The sequence below is a fragment of the Falco punctatus genome (assembly GCF_963210335.1).
Source record: "Falco punctatus genome assembly, contig: scaffold_257, whole genome shotgun sequence".
NCBI classification, from domain to species: Eukaryota; Metazoa; Chordata; class Aves; order Falconiformes; family Falconidae; genus Falco; species Falco punctatus.
The window spans coordinates 5,770-27,482 of record NW_027660313.1 but is presented as its reverse complement, the minus strand read 5'-3'; the positions used below and the strand labels follow the sequence as shown (position 1 = coordinate 27,482).

The 21,713-nt window shown below is 48.5% G+C and overlaps 1 protein-coding gene across 5 annotated transcripts; it reads right to left on the bottom strand.

Moving 5' to 3' along the window:
* Positions 1 to 754: 754 nt before the first annotated feature.
* Positions 755 to 21,411, bottom strand: GATA3 (GATA binding protein 3). 5 transcript variants are annotated; one of them, XM_080411306.1, is made up of 6 exons: positions 21,099 to 21,411; positions 19,911 to 20,512; positions 16,842 to 17,381; positions 13,706 to 13,848; positions 8,074 to 8,199; positions 755 to 1,846 (listed from the first exon to the last, which is right to left on the bottom strand). In XM_080411306.1, the coding sequence occupies exons 2-6, from the start codon at positions 20,149 to 20,151 to the stop codon at positions 1,562 to 1,564; spliced, it is 1,335 nt and encodes a 444-aa protein (XP_080267432.1). In that variant the 5' UTR covers positions 20,152 to 20,512; positions 21,099 to 21,411; the 3' UTR covers positions 755 to 1,561. The 5 variants fall into 5 exon arrangements, with proteins under 5 accessions (XP_080267432.1, XP_080267429.1, XP_080267431.1 ...); XM_080411303.1 differs by having other exon boundaries at positions 13,706 to 13,851; positions 21,099 to 21,402; XM_080411305.1 differs by having other exon boundaries at positions 13,706 to 13,851; positions 16,842 to 17,378; positions 21,099 to 21,396.
* Positions 21,412 to 21,713: the final 302 nt, after the last annotated feature.

Here is a 21,713-nt window from a genome sequence, read left to right as displayed (position 1 = left end):
TGCACTTATCCCGATCCTAAATTGTTCTCAACACAGGTGACAACCATGGTGGCCATGGCTGATTGAGACCAAAAGGGACCCTTCCCACATGGGAGCCAGACGTCAGGCAGGGACAGCGGTTGGGCTGCAATCTGAGGGACAGGGAGCACACACAGGACAGTGGGGTTATACTAACATGCATTCCATTTATTTTTGAGGGTTTGGTTTTTTTCCTTTGTTCTGTGTTGGTTTTTTTTATCAAGCCACTGCAAACACTGCTTTGACTGTCAGCATGAGTGCAGAGACACACATTCCCATACCAGGGGTAACTACATAATGAAGACCATAAAAAAAATCTGCAAAAAAATTAATAAAGAAACATATTCCCTTTCACACCCCCAATCACAAAACACTTTTAAGTCAACAGAATTTAATCTAGTTTATTCTCAAAAAAAAAAAAAAAAAAAAGGAGGAAAAAATATGAAAACAAAACAAAAAAAAGCAGGTCTTATCACTAGCAGTAAATAAATTTGTACAACCATTCAATCTGTATAATAGGATGAAATAAATCTACATCTTTCTTATTTTGGTGCGTTGAATTATACATACAAACAACAATTACAGGAACTTGTTCACAATGCATATAGACCTGGAGAATGGCTATCTGAAAACCCCTTGTTGGCAATGTCCGCATGTTAACACTGATTGCCTGACACCATTGGTACTTCCTATGTAAAAGGCCCATGGCCCGAAATGAATGATCTCCCCTACAGGTTTTATTTATTTAGTTATTTAGTTAGTTAGTTAGTTAATGCATCATCAAAACCGTTCTAGCCAGCCCCCTCCCCCTCCCCGGAAACAAAAAAAAAGAAACCAAAAAAAAAACCAACCAAAAAAACCAAAATAAAAATAAAATAAAAGGAGAAGACATGACTGGCAGTTGGTCCATTTGTTTGTAAGACCGCGTTTCCTCTTGGTCTGCATTGTTTGTTTTTCTGGTTTTTAAATTGTCCTCCCGTCCTCTTTTTTTTTCTTTTCCTTTAAAAAAAAAATCTCTTTGAGTCCTTCATGCCTTTTTCTTTACAGCTCTCCAGATGCAATAAAGTCTTCCTCAAATGTACAGTATTTCTTACAATATAAGTTATATGCAATGTTCAGCATTTTTTATTTTATTTTATTATTTTTTTCACAGCACTAGAGATCCTGTCCAATAGGGAATGCAAGTTCTGAATGGCTTATTCACAAATGGTATCCAGATTCAGTGGGTAAGAATACATAGACGCCATAGTGAGTTCCTTTAAAAAGTGGCAAACATCACTTTTTTAAAACTTTTTTTTTACATTTTTCTCTTTTTTTTTCTTTTTTTTCCTTTTTTGTGCTTTTTGTAGTTTTTTTCTGGTTTTTTTTATTTTTTCTCTCTTACGCCTTCAAATAACATTTTTATTTAATTTTTTTGAATTCTTTTTTTCCCCCTCCCATTCAATTCGGGACATCAGACCCATAACCACACGCCTGCAAAAATGCAAGTATATAAAGTAAAATCTCATTTTGAGACTGTAAGCATTCAGCAGGGAGTCTCTCGCTAACCCATGGCAGTGACCATACTGGAAGGGTGGTGAGGTCCGAAGGAGAGGCTGGATGGAGGATGCATCGGTGTCGGTGTAGTCAGCATGTGGCTGGAGTGACTGAAAGGTGAAATGTGGCTGATGGAGGACATATGTCTGGAGAGGGCGGCGGGGTTAAAGGAGCTGCTCTTGGGAAAGTCTTCAAGGTTGTCATGGACCTTTTTGCACTTTTTGGATTTGCTAGACATTTTTCGGTTTCTGGTCTGAATTCCTTCTTTCTTCATAGTCAGGGGTCTGTTAATCTAAACAAAAATCAATTATTTTTTTTGTGCTTCCATCCCTTCTCCCCAAATCACTGTGGGATTTGTGTACCCCATGCCCAGCAGTCCTGGAGATGTGCCCAGGACCAGCCGAACAGCCACCAGTCCCCCTCCTCCCCTTGCACACCCCGCATGCCACGGCTACACAACCCCTCCCCCCCATCCCCAAATCCAGATCCCACCAGGAAATCCCAAGTTCAGTTGAAACTTCTAAAGAAGTTCAGTTGAAACTTCTAAAGACGAGATGACAGAAAATTGCTGGCAGAACTGCACAGGAGCAAAACATACCCAAATAACTTGCAGCCACTGAAAAATTTCAACTATCTGCACATTAGGTAATTGCACCGTGTTTAGGAATGAAACCAATCATTATCACCTTGAAATATTCCCCACAGACACCATCTCACCCTGAGGCCTCCTGACTGATCTAAAACCATTAGCGGCAAGAGCTGCTGGGATTTCAGTGCTACAAGGGGTCTCAAACTTTCACAGCAGCTTTAGGGAGCTGGGCAAATTATTCACAAAAGGGATAGGTATTTGTATTATTTTTCCTCTTTTGAAAGATTTTGCTCTGAGCATCCTTTCAGGTTTACTTTAGCCAATCTGATTTTACTTCTAAAGCCTTCCAGGGTTTTGGAGGAGCCTGAAACAGGTATCTGTGTTGCCCAGCAGAGCATTTTCTACCTGCATGCAGACATATCTGTAGGAAAGTTAAGCATTAAATTCTCCTGCATGGATATACACAGCAGCAGTGACCACCCGTACACCCATCAGGGTTAGGAAACGGTAGCAAAAAGGTCTTCTGGACCTCCTGTAAGAAATTCTTATTACTGCATGGAGAGTCAGCGTTACAGCATGCATGGGCACGGGTGTCATGAAAACCCCAAAGACCACCTTGGGAAGGGATTTATGCATCCAATATCCTTAAATATCCTTAAAAATTTGGACTTGGGAGTCTAGATGGGGTGTTATATAGGTCTTTGCACTGGATCCTCTGCAGAATTTCACCCATACAAGAAGGCAGGAGAGCCCAGCAAACCACCGCAGGGCTGAATACTACTTTTCATAATAAATGTGGGCAACCAACAGTGCTGATGAATATACTTCAAAAGGGAGAAAAGGTGGAGGAAATGGATCTGCTGTCTGCCAGGAATTGCTGTCTCAGCCCCAGTGAAGGACAATAAAAAGATCTTCCTGCAAGGGTCCTGAGCAGATCTTCACCCATAAGATCTTAGATCAGCTCAAGGGACAACGCACTCCCTTCTTCCTGATCACAGCAAAGTTTCACTTGTTGCTCATCAGCCACTGTCAGGCAATGTCTGGTGCCTTTCCCAGCAGCATAGGAATCATTCATGGATTTCTCTCCCCAGGGAGGCAGGGATACAATAGCTCCCTCTTACAGGCAGGGACAGAGGCAGGGGGAGAGCAAGGACCAGGCTCATCTGCTTTGGTTTAGGCATCCCAAAGTTTGTCATCCCAGTATGAATTAGTGACCCCAAGTTCTCTGTACTAGCAGTGATGGGAAAATCCATCTCATCCTAAAAATGGGCAAACAAAAGGCTGATTCCTCCACCTCTGGATAATGGGAGCTGGAGGGAGCAGCCCCGCTTGCCAGCAGCTGAGGGTAGGAAGGAGGAATCTGCCCATGTGCAGCCCAACAACAGCCCTGAGGCAGCAACAGGCAAAAACCTCAAATGTCATGTGTTTTAAATACAACATCACCCACCTCCCTGGCTTCCTGTCCTCCCTGAGGGAACAGGGATACACATACAAGAATGGCCTTTTGCTCCAGCTGGATGGCCGGCATGGGAGATCTTTGCCTGGCCTGTTTTAGGTCAGCTAGCAGGGATGTATTGCCTGGGTTCAAAGCCAGGAGGAAGCCCCAAGTTGAGCCCCACCAGATAATGGTGCTAGAGGAGACCTGGAAGTCTCAACCAGATGAATCCAGCTTAGATTTGGGGAGGCACACATGAGCTCCAGCCTCCCCAGCTCCTAATAAGGATTTGCATCGTGACACAAAGACTCAGGGGCAGCCAGAATTGATTTCCAGGGGAAGCAGCTCAGGAGCTGGTGGTGGCAAAGTGACACTAGCCTGGTGCTGGGACCCGGACAGTACTGGCTCTTGGAGCAAGCACAGGGTCCTGATCCTGTGTTGCTTGTTGTCATGTCCTGTAGGACAGTGACCGCTTCCCCAAAGCAACGTCTCTCATGTTTCACTCAATTGCTAAGGACAGATCGGTGCAGGCCAGGATTTGATGTGAAACTTAAGAATGGGAATACCAGTTTCACTCAGGATGGTGACAAAGTCATGGCCAACCCCTGCAACTGGGGTCAGAGATGCCATGCAAGCTGTTAGCAGGACACATCATCCTGGTGTACCTGGTCTCACCCTCCTAGCAGGTATCTGACCCAAGTGCCAAACAGATAAGGACTCAGATAAGCATCAAGAGGACTGAGACCAGCACAGCAACAGCAGCGAGCTGGGAAATTTTTCCAGTGGCTTCAGAGGCCAGACACAGCAGAGTTAAAGTGGTCCCCAAAACATCAAAACCATTGACACATCTCTGTTTCTGGGGTAGAGAAACAAGACCCCCGGAGGGAAGACCTTCTCCATGAAAATTCATTGTGATCAAAATGACAAACACATGCTAAATTAAAATTAAACCAGCCCAACACATGTATATGAAATTCATTAATTTCAGATGGAGCTAATTAATTATGGGCATGAATTATGTTCTTTGTTTTAACATATGCAAAATACTGACTGCTCTGCTCTTGGGATGCATAGCCCTGCTTTTGGATATTCTGAAAGAGGCCTTTTTTGAGGACTTTTCCCAAAAACAACGGCAATTCGCTTATTTCTATGGGTACATGCCAGTCTGCCGTGCACCTCCAGCAAGGTACACTCCCATCCATCCCTTAAGGGAGTGAAGGCTCATCCTGCTCCTAAGGACTGAAATAACAAGGACGAGAACTTCACATTCAACAGATCAAATCCAGGGGATAGTCTTAAATGTTATAGGTCTGATTTTGCTCTGACTGAAGACAATGGGATTTTGCCATTGACCTCAATAAGGTCCTGTCACTGAAGCGGATTTATCCTTCAGACATAGTCATTACAATGTTGGGTTAATCTTCCAGGCTGGCTGCATCTTAGAAAGCACTCTGGGATGCCACAGGATGAAAGGCACGGTATCAATGTGAAATATTAGTCATTGTTAATACTGGTGTTAATGGAGCCGGCTCTTGTTGAAGTCAGTGGGAGAAATGCCAGCAGCTTCACTAAATGCACCCCAAGACTATTATGATTATTGCTTATATCCTACTGACAAATGGGTTTGCTTAAGCTGCGGGAATCAACAGTAAAACAAACTGATATAGCCCCATGAAAAAAACAGCCCCATGAAAAAAAAAAAACAGGGCAAGCTTCATCTTCAGATCAATCCATTAAAATACCCCAATGATCTGAAAGTCCAAGAAAAAGTCAATAAACCCAAAGAAAAAGACAAAAGGGGGGGGGGGGGGGGGGGGCAGGGGGAGGGATAAAAAGGTAGCCAGGAATTTGCTACACCCTAGTCTGAAACAGGGTTAAGGCATCTTCCAAGCATCCAAAGATTTTCCACTGGCATTGACACAACATCTGTGCAGACACTCAGCTGCTTGGGAGGGACATGCTACGATGAGCCTCTCCATTTCTGACACCTCTCCTGATGGAGAACTGATGCAGACAAGATACACACAGGGAGTGAGACTACAGCCTACACAAACAGGCAAACGAACCAGACCAATTTGCACCAGCCAAGGACCTTTGCCCACCTGTCACCCCCAAAACTTCCTCCCTGCCTTGAGCTGTTGAAAGGACGATGTTGATGCCATTCACCAGGCAGTTAGCCCAGTTCCCTAGGTCCTGCCTCCCAGCAGCCAAAAAGAGAAGGCATCTCCATGAAGCTACCCCCACCTTACCACTGGTCACAAAAAACTTGTATTTGGCTTTTGAAGCACTATGTGGCCTTCACAGTCACAGTCTCTAAAGCCAGCTGGGATGCAAAATAATGCTCCGATGCTCAGTTGTCATGGGTCCTTAAAGCTGAGGGTGGTACATTCAAGGACCATCAGCTGTGATGTTCCCTGTTTCTCGCCACAGTCATAGCTAAGCATCATCTTAAAAAAAAAGTTTTAAAAAAACACAAAAGATCTGGCCACTCATAGCCAGATTTTAGTATCTTTGCCTAGTTATATTGCTGCACAGAGTATCTCAGTCCTCTAGGGGTTTCATTTAAGCAGGTCCTGTTAATGGAGTTGCTCATAAGGCAAGATACTACTTGAATTTGCTAAGTAGCTGTGCTTTTAAGCAGCTGTCAGTGTTTTTAATGAATAGGAAAACGTTTCCAATGTGCTCAAGGCCTGCCTCATGTCACCAATTTCACAGCTGGATCAGAGTTTCCCTAAACAGTAGATCTAGGGGTCAATTCAGGCCAACAAGGCTCACAATGTCAGTGTGAAAAAGAAAAGGATGTGCTCTTGCAGGCACATTTCTGGAGAGGCTTGGCACCCAGACACCATTCTAGATGCCTTAGGGGGGATTCCTCCAGCCAGACACCTACAGTGCAGGTGGACACATCTGAACTCATCATCCTGCCACCTTTTGTAGTCATGGGGAGAAACCACACTGTCTTCAAGGGTACAAATCATCTCATCCAAACACAGGCATCTCCATCAGGTCCAGCCCATGGCACCTGAGAAGAGCTCGTTTTCTTCAAAGGGCTTTGCTGGGATACAGGGGGAGCACCTGAGGTATAGGTCTCCCAAGCTACGTGATGTAAGTCCTACCACTGGTGGCTACAAAGCCAAAATGAAAACATTGCACAGGCATAGACTCCTCCAGTGAAGCTGGCTGACTTTGCTCCCTTCTTGCCATGGAAATAGCAAACAGAATATTTTCTTGTGGTATTCTGAGAGCTTTCACTCTGTGTCCAACCTCTTTGTTTGCAGTGATCACACTGAGAGTTTGATGACAAGATTTGTTTGCTACATAGTGCTCAAAACGTGCTGAGACGCCTGCCCACTAAAGGGTAAACACATTTTCCCTTTTTTCCTAGAGAGATGCCTCTCACGAAACAGGTGAAAAATTAGCCTGGTTGGTGGGGTTTTTTTCTACTTAACCCAAACTTGTTTACTCATCCCAAGAAACCAAAGAGCTTTAAATAAGAAATGGAAGGGACTGAGACACCACAAGGGTTGGGTGCCCCATGAAACCTGAGCTGTCTTTGATGTGTTTGCATGGGTGGACAGAAGGGCAAAACATAGCCCGAGATTTCCAAACCAAACATAAAGCAAGCGACCACTAGGAGAAAAAAAAAAGTGATATCAAAGCAAAGAAATTGAAAGTCTTTCCCTTCTTCTGGCATAATAGTTATTCTAATGCCACATGTGGAATTAGAGTAACAGGAGTAGCCTTAAGACTCCTTTATTAGCAGTGTTATTCTGTAGAAGACTTCAGATCCCTTTAGCTCTTTCCCTGGGGCACATATCCCTGGTTCCTGCAAGCTGGCTTTGCATGGAGATATTAGATTAAATCTGCCAGCCATTTCATTTCATTTCTCCTTCCCTTCCATGACAGATGCTTTAAAATTCACATCACAGGTTGAGCAGACTCTGCAACCCGCTAACTAAATCAAGACTTTTTTGGTTTAGGAATTGCTTGCGTCAACCAGGGCAAACACAAGACCTAAATAAATCATCTTCGGGGACGGGTGGAGGGACAGTACAAAGGCAGCCACAAACCCAAGAAAGGTCTAAATAGTTGCTGGCACATTTTGATTTTTTTTCCAGAGCTTGTATTTGCTGGAGGAACCAAGCTACGCATAGAAGGGGTATCGGCTTGCAGGGCCATGTGTTGTCTTTTCCAACACACTGAGCCCAATCAGCAGCGGATAATGTCTTTCTGTGTTGATCCACCCCTCCTTTTTTAGCTTAGGCATGGGAAAGCTCTGACATTACCCGTGGACAGCCCTGTTTTATACCTCCCCAAGCTGGACTGACTACATTTGAGGGGATGCCGACTCATCTCTCCAGCCCCCAAGTTCCCCAAAGGGATAAAGGAGGTCTCAGCACCACCCGAGACTGGAAACCCCTGAAGTCAAGGAAGAGTTTGGACCATCGAGCACTGAAACTGAGGCCCGGTTATTGAGTGTTACAGTCACACTTACATTGTGCAGCTTGTAGTAGAGCCCGCAGGCGTTACAGACGGGATCGCCGTTGGCATTTCTCCTCCACAGGGTGGTAGTGGTGGTCTGACAGTTGGCACAGGACGTGCCAGCCCTCCTGGCTGCAGACTGCGGGAAGGAGGGGAGAGACAGGGGAAGGGAAGGAGAGAAAAACACCCATGTTAAAAAAGAAAAAAAAAGATGCAATCAGCAAAATTTCTGAGAAAGAAAACATCAGCCCTGCAAGACTGACGCACATCAGCAGAGGCCTCCAGAAACTGGCTTGTGAGAACAAATAATAATTGTGAAAAAAATCCCCGAGGTACTTTAATCCCAAATTATATGTGAACTGAATCAGGTGCCAAAGGGCATCCTAAAAGTGAGTGCTAAACCTCTGATAGAACTCATCAAAATTAGCAGCGCTGGCACAGCCCATTCCAGAGGGGAAAATATTATTTAAATGCCAACATGTCTTTCCATCTTAATTCTCTCAGACCCCCCAGGGGTCTAATTCTGCAGTCAGGGCCTGAACCAAAAATTGCTGGAGTCAACGGCGTGAGTCACGCCGGCTCCAGCAAGCGCCAGGTGAGACCCACGCTAAGCTTGGTGGGCAGCTGCTCACCGGGTCCAACCGCAAGCACAGCCCAGTCCCGTAAATTCAGCTCAGCTTCAAAGGATACGGGCTCCAGATCGGAAATAACACTGTGGCAAAGAGCAAGAATCCCAACTTTTTAATTACACCTTTTTGCAGCCTAAACCTTCATGTTTATTTAAGGATTGGTAATGAGCTTGAAAGAAGAATTTACCATTTCATAAAGGGGAAGGAACAAGAAAAAAAGTCTACGTGTCAAGGTGTATACAGAAGCTTTCTTAGCTGTGATAATGATTTAGCAATGTTGCTCTTTTTTCACATGCATGAATTCGTGCTTCTCATTTATAAACTGTAACCTTAGCAAACAAATTGTCCTTCTGCCACTGAAGGAGGAAAAGGAGTTTGCAAGCTTCTATGTGAATGCATATGCATGTTTGCGTGTGTGCAAGTGCCTACAGCTCCTAAAAAAAAAGACCTTTAGATCCCCGTCCTATCTCTTCTTCATCAATGTGACACAGTCCCAGAGCTCTGATTTCATCCCGATGCATTGCTTTCAATGGGACTGCTCATGTGCTTAAAGTTAAAACATGTGCTTAAGCGATTTGCCAGATCATAGCAATGCTTGGCACCTTGCAGAACTGAGCCTTTAATGCTCTCTTTTGTGCTCTTACTGTTTCAAATTTACCCCTCACCCCACACAGCCGCACATTGTAGCACATCCAACATTTTAAAAAAAAAAACAAAAACCCAACAAAAACACATCTTTGGATATCGTACAACAAACCCAAAATGCAAACATGGACACTGGCACAGCACTAGCGTTAATACCAACTCTTGTTAGGTCATGTTGCAATTTTAATCATAATTGAATGCGGCGTAGGTGGAGAGAGGACGAGTTGGTTTTGTTTTAGATAGAGTAGGGGTGGGTTTTTTTCGTTTAATTAGACAAAAAGGGCTGTCTAAAAAATAAATAATACGATGCCTGTAAGCATTAGGAAACATCACAGGGCATCTGATCTGACAGCAAGGGGCTCTCACCAGCTGCCCGTGGGGACAGTTCCATTTTGCCTGACCATAAACCATGCTGGAACGAGCAGATCTCAAGCCCGAGGAGGCCTTGAGCTGACTTCTGCACACTGGTGACAAGCAGGAGCTGGGAACCGCACATGGGTCTTTGGTTGCAAAAGTGCCAGCGCTGGCAGAGGTTGAAGCATCCCACCAGGAGCAACAGAGCCCTGAAGAGATGTGTGCACACACTCCTCGGTCCTGCTCTCCTCCAGACCCTGCCATGGCCCCAGATTTGGTTCCCGACAAAATCAGCCCAATAAGACACACACTTCAAAAGCAACACAGACACAACCACATGCAGAGCCGGACTCTTGACGAGACCAGAGGGACAAGTCTGCGGTTCCTGTCCCCCCCGGCTCCCCACAGCCAGCATGGGTGGCTCAGAGGCTGGACTGAGTCTCTCGGTGGCAGCTTTGCCTTTATCAGACCCAAAAATCAAGCCTAAGGAAATTTCTAAAAACCAGTGATATTTGACTCTGCCCACACAGGGGAAACATCCCCTTTGAAGATATTTGGGGTTTCTACACAGCACTCATCGCAATTTCTCTACAGCAAGTGCATTTAAAAGACACGTCTGGTCACCACCTTGCTGCCTTCAAACTCTGACATTAAATAAGCGAATAAATCACAACATCCACTGTCTTCTCTAAAACCTTTTCCATCGGCTGTGTTTCCCCTACAAAAATTCAGCATCATTAGCTGAATATTTTAAACTCTGTGCTCTTTCAGTCCCAAGCTGTACCTTTCATGCTGTACCAGCTTCTACTGGAGACACCGACAGTGGGCAGGAAACAATGAATAATAACGCTCTTGTAAAAGCTCCCAGCAATGGCATCCACTGACGCTAATCGCCGACCTGAGCCTGGCCATGTAAGTAATGGGATGACTAATAGGATGCTCCGTATCATCTGTAGGACCAGACCCCATGGCCCAGTTGCCTATGAGCGAGGGCACAACTTCAGAAATCCTGACAGTCATGAGGAGATGGAACTGAGGATGGTGCAGGAGGTACAAAGCACTGATAAAGACAATTAAGGGACATTTTCAGTGTCTGGATTTACATGGGGTACGCGCAAAGCTGCAAGCATCAGCTTCCTGAAATAAGACTGCGTATGCATGGGCCTCCCGAGAAATTAGCTATAATCCTTCCAAAATCAGCACGGCTGGACATGGGAATGGAGAGCTCTACATCCACATGGGCAGGGAATGGAAGAAAATCCAAAGGAAGTTTTTCTCTCAGCAACAGCAGTAACAGGACTGCTGCTGGCTTTGGTGGGGACAGGAATGGTCTCTAAGAGGGCTGTAGACCTTTTAAGTAGAGTGGTGGTGGGGTGGCACCACCTGCCTGATCCTGAGCCCCCTGCCAACATCTCCAGATCTTCCCTCTTCCCCTCAAGATGAAGCAGAGTTGTCTGAGCCCCCTCAGCCGGCAAGGCTCCATCCATCTACCCTAAACAAAGCCCTCGCAAAGACACTCCTTGCACTTAATAAGGCTTGGGCTGGGTTCTCAGCATCTGAAGGGGTTTTTTTGCCTTCTCTCTTCCACCCATAGGAATCTTTTCATTAGTTTCAGCGTGCCTGAGATCAGAGCCTCCAAAACCAGCCCAAGGTCACACATGAAACTTGTGGCAGAAGGAGAGGAGTGCACACAGGATCCCCACCCCGAGCCTCCACACACATGCCGCCTTCCACAGCCCACTCGCCTTCACAAGTCAGGAAAGATCAAGTCAAGCCACAGGCACACACACCTCTACATCTATGCACACAAAAGGCAAATGCAGGCCCAGCTTTGGTGCCTTCTGATTTTTTTTTTTTTTGGAGATTAGCAAGGGAAATAAATATAGATGCAAACAGCATCAGAAATGTTTCTCTTTTTTTTTTTTCCCCAGGCGGTGCAGGAAAAAAAAATACAGAAAAATCAAAAGTTCCCATTTAGCAGAGGCCACATTCAAAGAACAGGAACTTTTTGTAACTTAAACTAAAATGCCCAGGATCTGAGTGATTATGCAAGACTAATTTTCCTTCTTTCATTCCTTCTCTTATTTTTTTCCCCCAAGAATGACCTTTTACAATGTATTTATTTATACAGTTCATTTTACATGTGCTGGGCTGAGGGTGACTCGGGACATTCTTTCATGGTTCCATCAGACACTTTTTGAAAGCTCTCCCCCCTGCTTTCCAGCCGCTTTCCTATTCTGCCTCCCCCTCCGCTTGTTTGGATACGCTCAAGCTCCTGTGTGTTTGGGCTAGGGAAACGGAGCTGTTGTTTAGGAGTTATCTCCAGGGCCCAGATATCCGGCAGATTTTTCCTAGGAAGTTAACTTTACACATAAAGAGAGAACGAGGAGGGGGGAAAATAAAACAGAAAACGAGGGGCGTGTGTTCAAGGTGGAAGGGTCAGGGCAGCAGGAGAAAAGTACAAGAGAGCTGCCCCAAAAAATAAAAATCCCAGATTGTACTTCCCTCCCTAGAAAGCCTTTCCGTTTTTTTCTAACAAGGCTATGAAAGATGAGGGAGACCAACATTCTCCTGTAAGGGAAAAGCCCGTACAGGAAGGCACAGAGAGGTTTTGCCTGTGGGAAGTTTCGGTGTAGAGGAGCAAACCCACAACTTCCCCAAAACCCGCACGACCAGACAAAGCCAACGCCACTGCCCCTCGCAGCGTAACCCCTCCTGGGCCGTATCCTGTAAGTGCTTCCCAGTGCCCGTGGGAGTAAAGCCAGTCCAATTCTGCAGGCATCTCACAGGTGAGGAAGCTGAATCCACACCTAAGAGTTGCCAGCCCAAGGCCGTGAGCACCTTCACAGGGAACACAAGGCCAATGAACTGCCCTTCTCCTGCCTGCAGGATCTGGCCATGCCAGGAATGAGCCTCATGAAACTGGCTGGATCCATCCATCAGCTCTGAAACTCTGCAGAGAGGTGAGAGCTACTTTTCCTCTGCATTTTGAGCAGCCCCCAGGAGCCTGTCCACAGCTTTAATCCTAATGAAATCAAACTAACTTCAATTCAAAACACCCAATAACTTCCCAAGCAGGGAACATATTTTTTTTCCCCCACTTGATATATTTTTTCCCCTTGTGGTTTGCCTGATTATTTGCCAAATATACTTCAATGCATTTATTAGCCATGCCCACAACTTCCAGACCTTTTTGTGGCTTGTAGGGAAATTCACAAATGGATCGCTGGGGATGGTGTAACGTATTGCCTGTATGTAGTACCGTCGCGAGGCTTGCAACTATCATTTCAAATATTTACCCATGCATTTAATCTTCCTCCAACTTGCGCACCCCTGGGCACATGCCCAGCTTTGTGCACTCCACGGGCTTTGTCATCCCCTACCTTGTATCCTCGCTCACACCAGCTCAGAGGAGAATGACACAATTTGAGACCCACACGGCTTAGGTACAAACAACCACACCACATTCAAGTGGCACCAGGACCATCAGCCAAGCGTTCTGCAGGACCAAGGTGCAGCTGATGCCCCAGTGGCACCCGATACCCAGCTTGGGTCCTCCCTCTACCACACCGCCAGCGAAGGGGCATGGAGATGCACTTGGGATGGGGAGGGCAGCAGTGTGGAGAGACCAGGAGAAATCCTGTGCTCCTGATAATCTCTTTGGTCACTAGGAAATGATTACTCTGCCCTTAGCCCCTGGAAAGAACCACCATCCTTGGGTCACCATCCAGAAGCACTATGTGGAGGCATCTGCCTCATTGTGACCTGTAAGAAAGCTCAGTTCTGGTTTGCCAGAAGCCCTGGATCTTGGTTCTTTAACTTGTTTTGCAGTTCGTAAGAGAACCAGACAACTGAGGCCCGTAGCAGCTGGGAGCACCTCTCCGAGCATCCCCCCTCCCAGCCCTCTTACACAGTAGGCACCAGGTTTCAGAGCTGGCTGAGCTTCCCTGTTCATCCTGAGCTGCAGACAAGAAGCAAAAGTTTCAGAAGAAAAAAAAAATAAAAAAGGTGACTTACCAGCCTTCTCTTGGGTTTGATCAGGGGCCGGTTCTGCCCGTTCATTTTGTGATAGAGTCCACAGGCGTTACACAAATAGTGCCCGGTGCCGTCTCTTCTCCACAGAGGGGTTGAGGTAGCCCCACAATTTACACACTCCCTGCCTTCTGGAAACAAGACAGCACATAGTTCACTTAAGGAAAGAGGACGTGAAAGGGTCTGGGGAAGGCCTCCCCCCAAAAAAAAGAAAAAACAACCCCCAAGAGACCCTGTCATGCCAGACCCTGCCAGTCCTCTCCAAGCTCAGGATGGCCAAGCAAGGGCCCAAGGTCATGGCTGAGAGACATCCCTGGCACAGGGATGAGGGGAGCCTGATGTGGCCTGATCCTGCCCCCCTCCCCAACACCACCTCACAGACAGCATCAGGCCCATGTCCCAGCAGCAGGGAAGAGGGATGATGACAAGCCAAACTGCACAGTGACTAGAGAGCCTTGCCAAAGAAGCTCTCACCCCTCTAGCAGTTCCCTCCAAATTGTCAGCCTTTGGGGGGGACAAAAATTCCCCCTCATCTCTGGGTGAAGGGCTTCTACAGCCCTCCAGACTGCACATTGTCCTGTGGACCAAACACACTTTCGCAGGCTTTGCAAGGAGCCCCCAACCCTACCCCGAGATGGACGGAAACCAAATGTAAGTCCACATTCCCCTTTGTGATGTGTATGAGGGCCCCAGCATCACTCCTGGAGCACTGCTTCAGCTCCCAGGGGGTTGCATGGGCCTGGAGGGCCTCCTCCTTGGACCTCAGGGCAAACTACATGAATGATCCCCAGAATAATGACAGATCAACAATTAAAACACGTCCCCAGCCCCTCCGATACACAACCACTCTGCCAGTATTGATTGATTTGCAATCAAGCTTCCACCACCCAACTACAGAAACCTCTCTGGTTTCCCCAGCTCATCTGCCAGCCTGATGGTTCATCCCTGATATTTGGGATCCCAAACAGCCCCAAGCCTGCCTGAGCTCCAGTTAAGGTCTTTCCCTCCTTCTCCTTTTTGGCACCTCTCTACCCTCTCCCCAGTTATTGAGGGGGGATCTCCCCCAGCCCACCAGCTCCCAGCTTGGAGAAGGGAACTGGGGTGAGGTGGGGTATGGGCATGTCTCTCAGCTACTTTCAGAGGGTTGAGTGTTTTTTTGTTGGGGGGTTGGGTTGGGGGGGGGGGGGGGGGGAAGTGTCTTGCACCTGATGACACTCCTAGCCCAGCTGAGAACAGCAGAAGACCTCAGTCGGCCAGAGCAGAGCACAGAGCTGGCTCCCCGCTGCCCCAGCCCGCGCTGCATTCGAGCAAGAGGCATCCGCGCCCTAACCACAAACGGCAACCGTTTTTCCAGAGCCTTTGCACCAAACCCCTTTCCTCTCACCCCCCCAACAAAAAAAATTAAAAAATAAATTAAAATACATTTGCAGCGGTTTCTCCTTCTTTCATCCTGCAAAAACACCCCCTCCCTCTTTTTCCTCCAGCACTAAACCCTCTTTGTCTGTGAGCTTCCCAGCTTGTAGAAATCAACTTAAAAAAAAAAAAAAAAAAAAAAAAAAAAAAAAAAAAAAAAAAAAAAAAAAGGTGTTGCTGCCGGGGTTGGTTTATCACGAACCGCAGATGTCTCTCTAGAAGGTAAAGTAACAGAAAGTGGCAAAAGGAAAACAAGAGGCGGGGTGGGGGGGTGGGGGGCAGGACGGTTTGAAAATACCGCGCAGCCGGTGCCCCGGCGGGAGCTGCGGCTCAGCAGGCGGCCGGGGGAGCACAGCACCGGTCGGCCGGTACCGGGGGGGCAGCACAGCGGCCCCTGCCCCGGCACAGCACCCGGGCCGCACCGGGGAGCTGCTCCCGTTAATACCCGCGTCGTTTTGTTCCCCTCCGGTTAAACGGGGCAGCCGCTCGGGGGCTGTTTGAGTCTCTGTCCCTCTCTTTTGTTTCACTCCATCTCTCTCTCTCTCCTGCTTTCATGTACAAAACATACAGGTCTGGGTTTTTTTGTCACTCTAACCGCATCCGGACTCTATTAAAGTTCCTGGCGCTGGATAAACAATGCAACTGTCGCGTGCAGCAGTCTGAAAATAATTGGATTAGCTCAAACATATCAGCTAAATAGAGACAGTCCCTGCTCAGACAGACAGAGTAAATGTCACCCTGGAAAAACCCTGAAAACTGATCTCATTCATGCCAGGCAACCCTGCAGCAGCCTCCTCGGGGAAAAGAAAAAAAAAAAAAAGAAAAAGAGAGAGAGAGAAAAGAAAAAGAAAAAAAGTTTTGACTAATCGCCCTTTCCTCCGCGCACGCACACACAAACGCACCCCTCGGCTCACAGCTCACACGGTGCCCCTCGGTGCACACCAATGTCCAAGTCCGGAGCGCTGAGCCGCCCGAGCCGCGCATCCCCTCCAACTCTGCGGGTGCGCCCGGCGCCGGGACCTCCGCTCCCCCCCAGCGGGATGCCTGGGGTCTGCTGTTGGGGGTGGTCAAAGACCCTGGCAGGGAGTTGAATGGGACTGGGAGTGGTGGAAGAGCCTGGCCCGGAGCTGGATGGGGCTGGGGGCTGCGTGGGCGAGCCCTCCCACCGCCGCAGGGAAAACCCTCCCCGCATCTCCGGGAGCCGCATGGGAAGAGGCCCTGGGAAAAGCGAAGCAGAGGGCAGGCGGGGGAAGTTGGCCGGGATTTAGTACCATTATTAAAATGCAGAGAGATACACTAATGTTGCGGTTCCCTCGGTTTCGCTTCCTCCTTAGGCGCCGCAGCTGAGCGCACCGTAAGAGCTGGGGGGCGGGGGGGAGTCGCCCCCGGGCAGGAGCCCTGCGGCAGCGGGGGGACGTTTGGGCTCCTGGGCTGGCCTGTCTGGGGCTGGACCCCCAGCCAGAGCTGGGCAGGGTGGAGCTGGGTTATAAACCCATCAGGGCAACCTGTGGGGAGGGTAAAGTGGTGTCCCCCTCACCGAGGAGGGACTCCAGCCCTCTTGCTTTCATCACACGGCTGCCTGCGCGCATCCCGCTGCATGCGGGGAGGGGAGGGGGCCGTAGCCCTGTGTCTTTGCCCCTCGCTCCCCCCCTGCCCCTCCAGAGCTTCCTCTCCCGAGCAACGGGGATGAAGAAGCCAAAAGCCCTACCTGTGCTTGACCGTGCTTTCGGTCGCGATTTACACCCAAACCCCGTAGGCGATCCTCCTAAGAGGCTACTGGGGGGAAAAAGTCCAGAGCCATATTCTGGGACATACGGTGGGTAGGTAGTGATGGGGTGATGAGCGGAGGAGGTGGCTCCTCCTAAAGAGGCCATGCTGCTCCGAGAGTGAGAGGACTCCAGCTTCATGGTGTCGGCCAGGGACACCTGGTATTTGATGCATTCCTTCTCGTCCTGCCGGGTGGAGCCGGTGGAGCCGGGGGTAGAGATGGACGGATCCGGGGACACATCTTTAGGAGGGGTCGGCGGGAAGGTGAAAAGGTGCGGGCTGGAGTGGCCGGCAGATAAAGTGGAAGAGGAGGCGGGTGGGTAGACGGAGAGGGGTCCCGGCGAGCTGTGATGGATGGAAGTCTTGGAGAAAGGGCTGAGGTTCCAGGGGGAAGCGCTGTGGTGGCTGCTCAGCGCCTTGCTGCCATCCAGCCAGGGCAGCGAGCCGTGCAGCAGCGGGGGCCGGCACACCTGGCTCCCTGCTTGGAGAAAGCACAGCGAAACGCGGTCACACTCCCTGTACCACCTTGGCAAGACCCCCTCAGGGGTGCCGGGCTGTACCCCCCTCCCCTCTTTCCCCAAGGGCTCAGTTGCAAGGGGGCAAGCAAGCAAAATTTCCGTCTGATGCAAAACCCCGCTTCCCTGGAAAAATTCAAATGTAAAAGCTACGGGAGTCTGATGTGGCAGCCCCGCTCCCGCTCTGGAACGGGGCTCCGGGTCGGGACCCCCCCGGCCAGGGGTGCCCGTGCAACATGGCGAGCCCTGCTTCACTCTCTCTTTTCCAGACAACCCCACGCGGACTTTGAAGCGAAGATCCTGCATGAAATTGCCAAGACCCAGCTGCAGAAATATTTTTTTTTCTTAGCTGCAAAATATTTTTGCAAAGGCAGCTTGGGCTATAAAACTCTGGGAATACTCTGGCCAAACGAAGAAGACCAGAAGATGCCCACAGACACGTTAATAACCTTTCCAACAGAGCTGATAAACTTTGCAAACCACCCAGTTTGTCTTTTTTTCTTTCGTGAGGCTGCACACAAATGTTAGATGGCTTTTTCATGGAGATATGGCACACGCAGTACCAAGTGTCTCAAAAGAAACTCTTCATCCCCTTCTTATGACAAAAGACCCTTCACTTGTATTTTAAAATACAGATCAGCACGCTGGAAGGGGGGGGGGGGGGGATGCCCACTAGATATACGCAGTCAAACCCTTTTTTCTTTGGTTATAAATGTTCTTAAGGGATGGTACCTAATATTTTAAATTAATCCCTGCCCCAGCTGAAAAAAAAAAAAAAAAAAAAAAGACAAATATACTCAAAGAACCAAATCTGCCCAAATTCACAGCAACCTGAGCAAATCGCTATAAGCTGGAAAACACAATTATTCAACTGGAAGAGAGCAAGTTTGTGCCTGCTAATAAAGTCCTGGAAATGCATTGACATCTAGGGAGTTTGTTAACCTCTGTAGGTATCGTGCTACAGGAGCAGAGATGCAAACACAGATCTATAGAGCCACAGATAGTTAAAGGGCTGGGGCAGGGTGGACGTGTATGTTTACATGGGAGCTTGTGCGTGTCTAGAAAATCTCCAAGCTCGTTTTCACCATATCAGACATTTGTGAACAATACTGAAAGTAACTGCTCGAAAGGAAGGGAAGGTGGGTAATACGAATAGAAAGGGTCAAGATTCATTATCTTCTCCAGGAAGTAGCATAGTAAATAATATTCAGGCTAGATCAGAGAGACCGCATTTCCACTTTCTGCTGATATATTGGAAAAAAAAAAAAAAAAAAAAAAAGAAATGAAAAGAAAGACAGGACAAAGGCTGCTGATCCTTAGAAATAATTGTTTTAAAGGGACTAATAGCAGAACAATGCAGTTACTGAGCGGAGCCTAATGCAGACTCGCATTCAACAAGTAGCTAAGGGCTGGGAGCAGCCCCCTGAACCCGGCTCAGCTCCAGCTCCACTCGTTTGTCCTGTTCCTTTGCCTTGATTCTGGGGTGATTTCCACTGCAAACCTGGGGTATTTAGATTTCGCCATGACAGAGGTCACTGTCCGGCTTCACAAAGCACCATCTGGGGTTTTCCCTCCTTTTTTCATTTTTCTCTTTTCCCTATTTTTTTTAACCATATTTGTAAACTCCAGCTATAAATACCGGATCTCCCCGATTCTTCATAAAAGATGGCATCAAAGCACCCATCCCTCCATGGACCTGGGCCCCACTCGCCCCAGTATTTCCCCACTCGCCCCAGTATTTCACCTCCTTTCTAAAAGTGTGACCCAGGAACAAAATTCACATTGTGGATCATTACCTTCCTGCAGGACCCTCAGGAAAAGGCACCAGGTCAGATACTTAACTACACTAAGGGATTTTTTCTTTTTCTTTCTTTTTCTTTCTTTTTCTTTCTTTCTTATTTTTAACACACGCCATGGTGCGGCCCTGGGTGCATGTGCAAAACTTTCGACCCAAGCCTAACAAGTTCAGCAAGTGCGAATGAAATAGCCCAAGCGTGAGGACGGCAGGGTCATTTTCACACCCCTGCTCTCCAGTTTGCTTTTCTTCTTCAGAGCAGCTTAATCGTGCAAAAACTAACTACCACATTAAACCCCCCCCAACAGTTAACCTCATTAAAGCGGGGTGCAACACCTAAAGCGAAAGAAAGAGGGGAAGAGGAAGAAAACAAGAGAAGGATGAAAGGGAAAGAGAAGGCAAGTGAGAGAGAGGGGGAAAGGGAGAGAGAAGGGAGAGAAGAAGGGAGAGAAAGAAAGAGAAAAGCATCTAATGAAAGAAAGAGGGAAAGAAAAGGGGGAAAGAAGGACAGAGAAAAAAGAAAGATTTTTAAAAATAATAAAGAATAAAAAAAAGAATTAAAGGAAGGAAGCCTGGATTTTTATGTATTTGCAATAAGCCAGTTCCCAAATCCACCCGTGACGTAGTTTCCCCGCCGGCAGGAGGGGTCTGTCCGACGGCAGCCGGGCCTCCGGGGGTCGGGGCCGCCGGGGGCACTCACCGTGGTGGGCCGTGGGGTATCGCTGCACGGTGGCTCTCACGGAGTTGCCGTAATACGGAGGGACGGGATTGCCTTGTCCGTCGATATTAAAAAGTACATCCACTTCCTCGGCGAGAGGGTACTGCGTGGGGTCCATGTAGGTATGGCCGAGCGTGGGGTGATGCGAGTCCGGGTGCTGCCCGTTGAGCACGGCCGGGTGGTGGTGGCTCACCCACCGCGGCTGGTCCGTGGAGACCTCCATCTTCCGCGCCCGCTGCTCTGCCGCTGCTCTTCCTCCTCCTCCTCCTCAGCAAGGCGCGGAGGGCTTGAGATAGGAGGGGGAGACGATGCTGCAATTATGCGGGGGGCGGGGGGGGGGGGAGTGCTCGGCGAGTTTGGGGATGTTTCTGGTTAGGTTTGGTTTAAAGTGGAGGGAGGGGGGTTATGGTGATAAACGATCGAATCCAAAAAAAAAAAAAAAGAGGGGGAAAAAAGGAAAAAATAATATAATAAAAAAGGAAAAAAGGGAAAACAAACTCGGGGGGGCGGGGGGGAAATCTCTACGAAGTGAGATCCCCTCGGTATCTTCCGCTCTTTTGCAGATGTTTCTCTTCTTTGATCACCTGTAACGAGAAAGAGGAAAGGGAAGGAGCAGAGAGAGAGAGAGAGAGAGGCAGAGAGAGAAACGTGCTTGAGAAGTTCTGAACTTTAGCACCTGACTTTTTAGGCAGGAGAAAACCCATCCCATTCCTCGGCAGCCATCCCTGGGAAGCGCCTGCTCTGCCCTGGACCCACCTCTCCCAGCGCCTCTTTCTCTTTCGCTCTCTTCTCTCCCCAGCAGCTCTAACCGCGCTCCTGCCGCCTCAGCTCTTACTCTTGCCTTTTTTTTTTTTTTTTTTTTTTTTGTCGCCGCGGTTGTTTGTTTATTTGTTTATTTGCTCCGTTTGCACCTGAGAAGCTCCAGTGGCTTAAGCCGGTGAGAACTTGTGCCATTCGCGGCTCCGCAGCCTAGAGTCACTTTGATTGCTCATTAATTATTATGCAACCGAGAAAGAGGAGAAGAGAGTGAAAAGAGAAAGGGGGGCAAAAAATCGAGGAGGGGGGTAAAGCGATGGGGGGAGGGGGGGAGGGGAAGGAGCGAGGAGGAAAGGAGGGGGGGGAGAGGAGGGGGGGGGAAGCGACAAGTTGCTAAAGAAATTCCGCACAAACCTTGGTGGAGAAGCAGTGTGTGACCCGGGAGGGATGAAGCCGAAAGTGCTTGATCAGATCAGATTGTGCTCGCTCGCTCGCCCTACTTTTTTCCCTATTTTTTTTCCTTCCCTCTCTTTTTTTTCCCCCTTTTTTTTTTTTTTTTTTTTTTTTACAGGGAAAGCATTCTTTCTGAAAGGAGCAGGATGGCGCCAGCCGGCTCAGTGCTTACAGACAGCTGTGGCGAGACGCAACTTAAGGAGGTTCCAGTGTCATAAGCCCGGGGGAGGCGGAGCCTGTCCCCGCCTGAGGAGGGGACCGGGACCGGCGGGGCGCACCGGCCGCCTCCGCGCTGCCCCCGCCGCGCACCCGCGGGAACCCCCTTTTACCAACTTCTTTGAATCCCACCCCCCCCCTTTTTTTTTATTCTTCCTTTTTAAAGGGGAAAATAAGTTTTCCCGCTGGTCGGAAAACTCTGCGAGTGGCCGTTCCGGGCAGCCAGGCGTGAAGGGGAGGCGGCCGGTTGTGCCGGCACCCCGGGGGTGCCAGGAGGGGCCAGAGCCCCCAGGGAGCGAGGCCGGGACGCTGCGGGGATGTGCCGGCAGGTGCAGGACCTCCGGCCATCTGCAACACAAC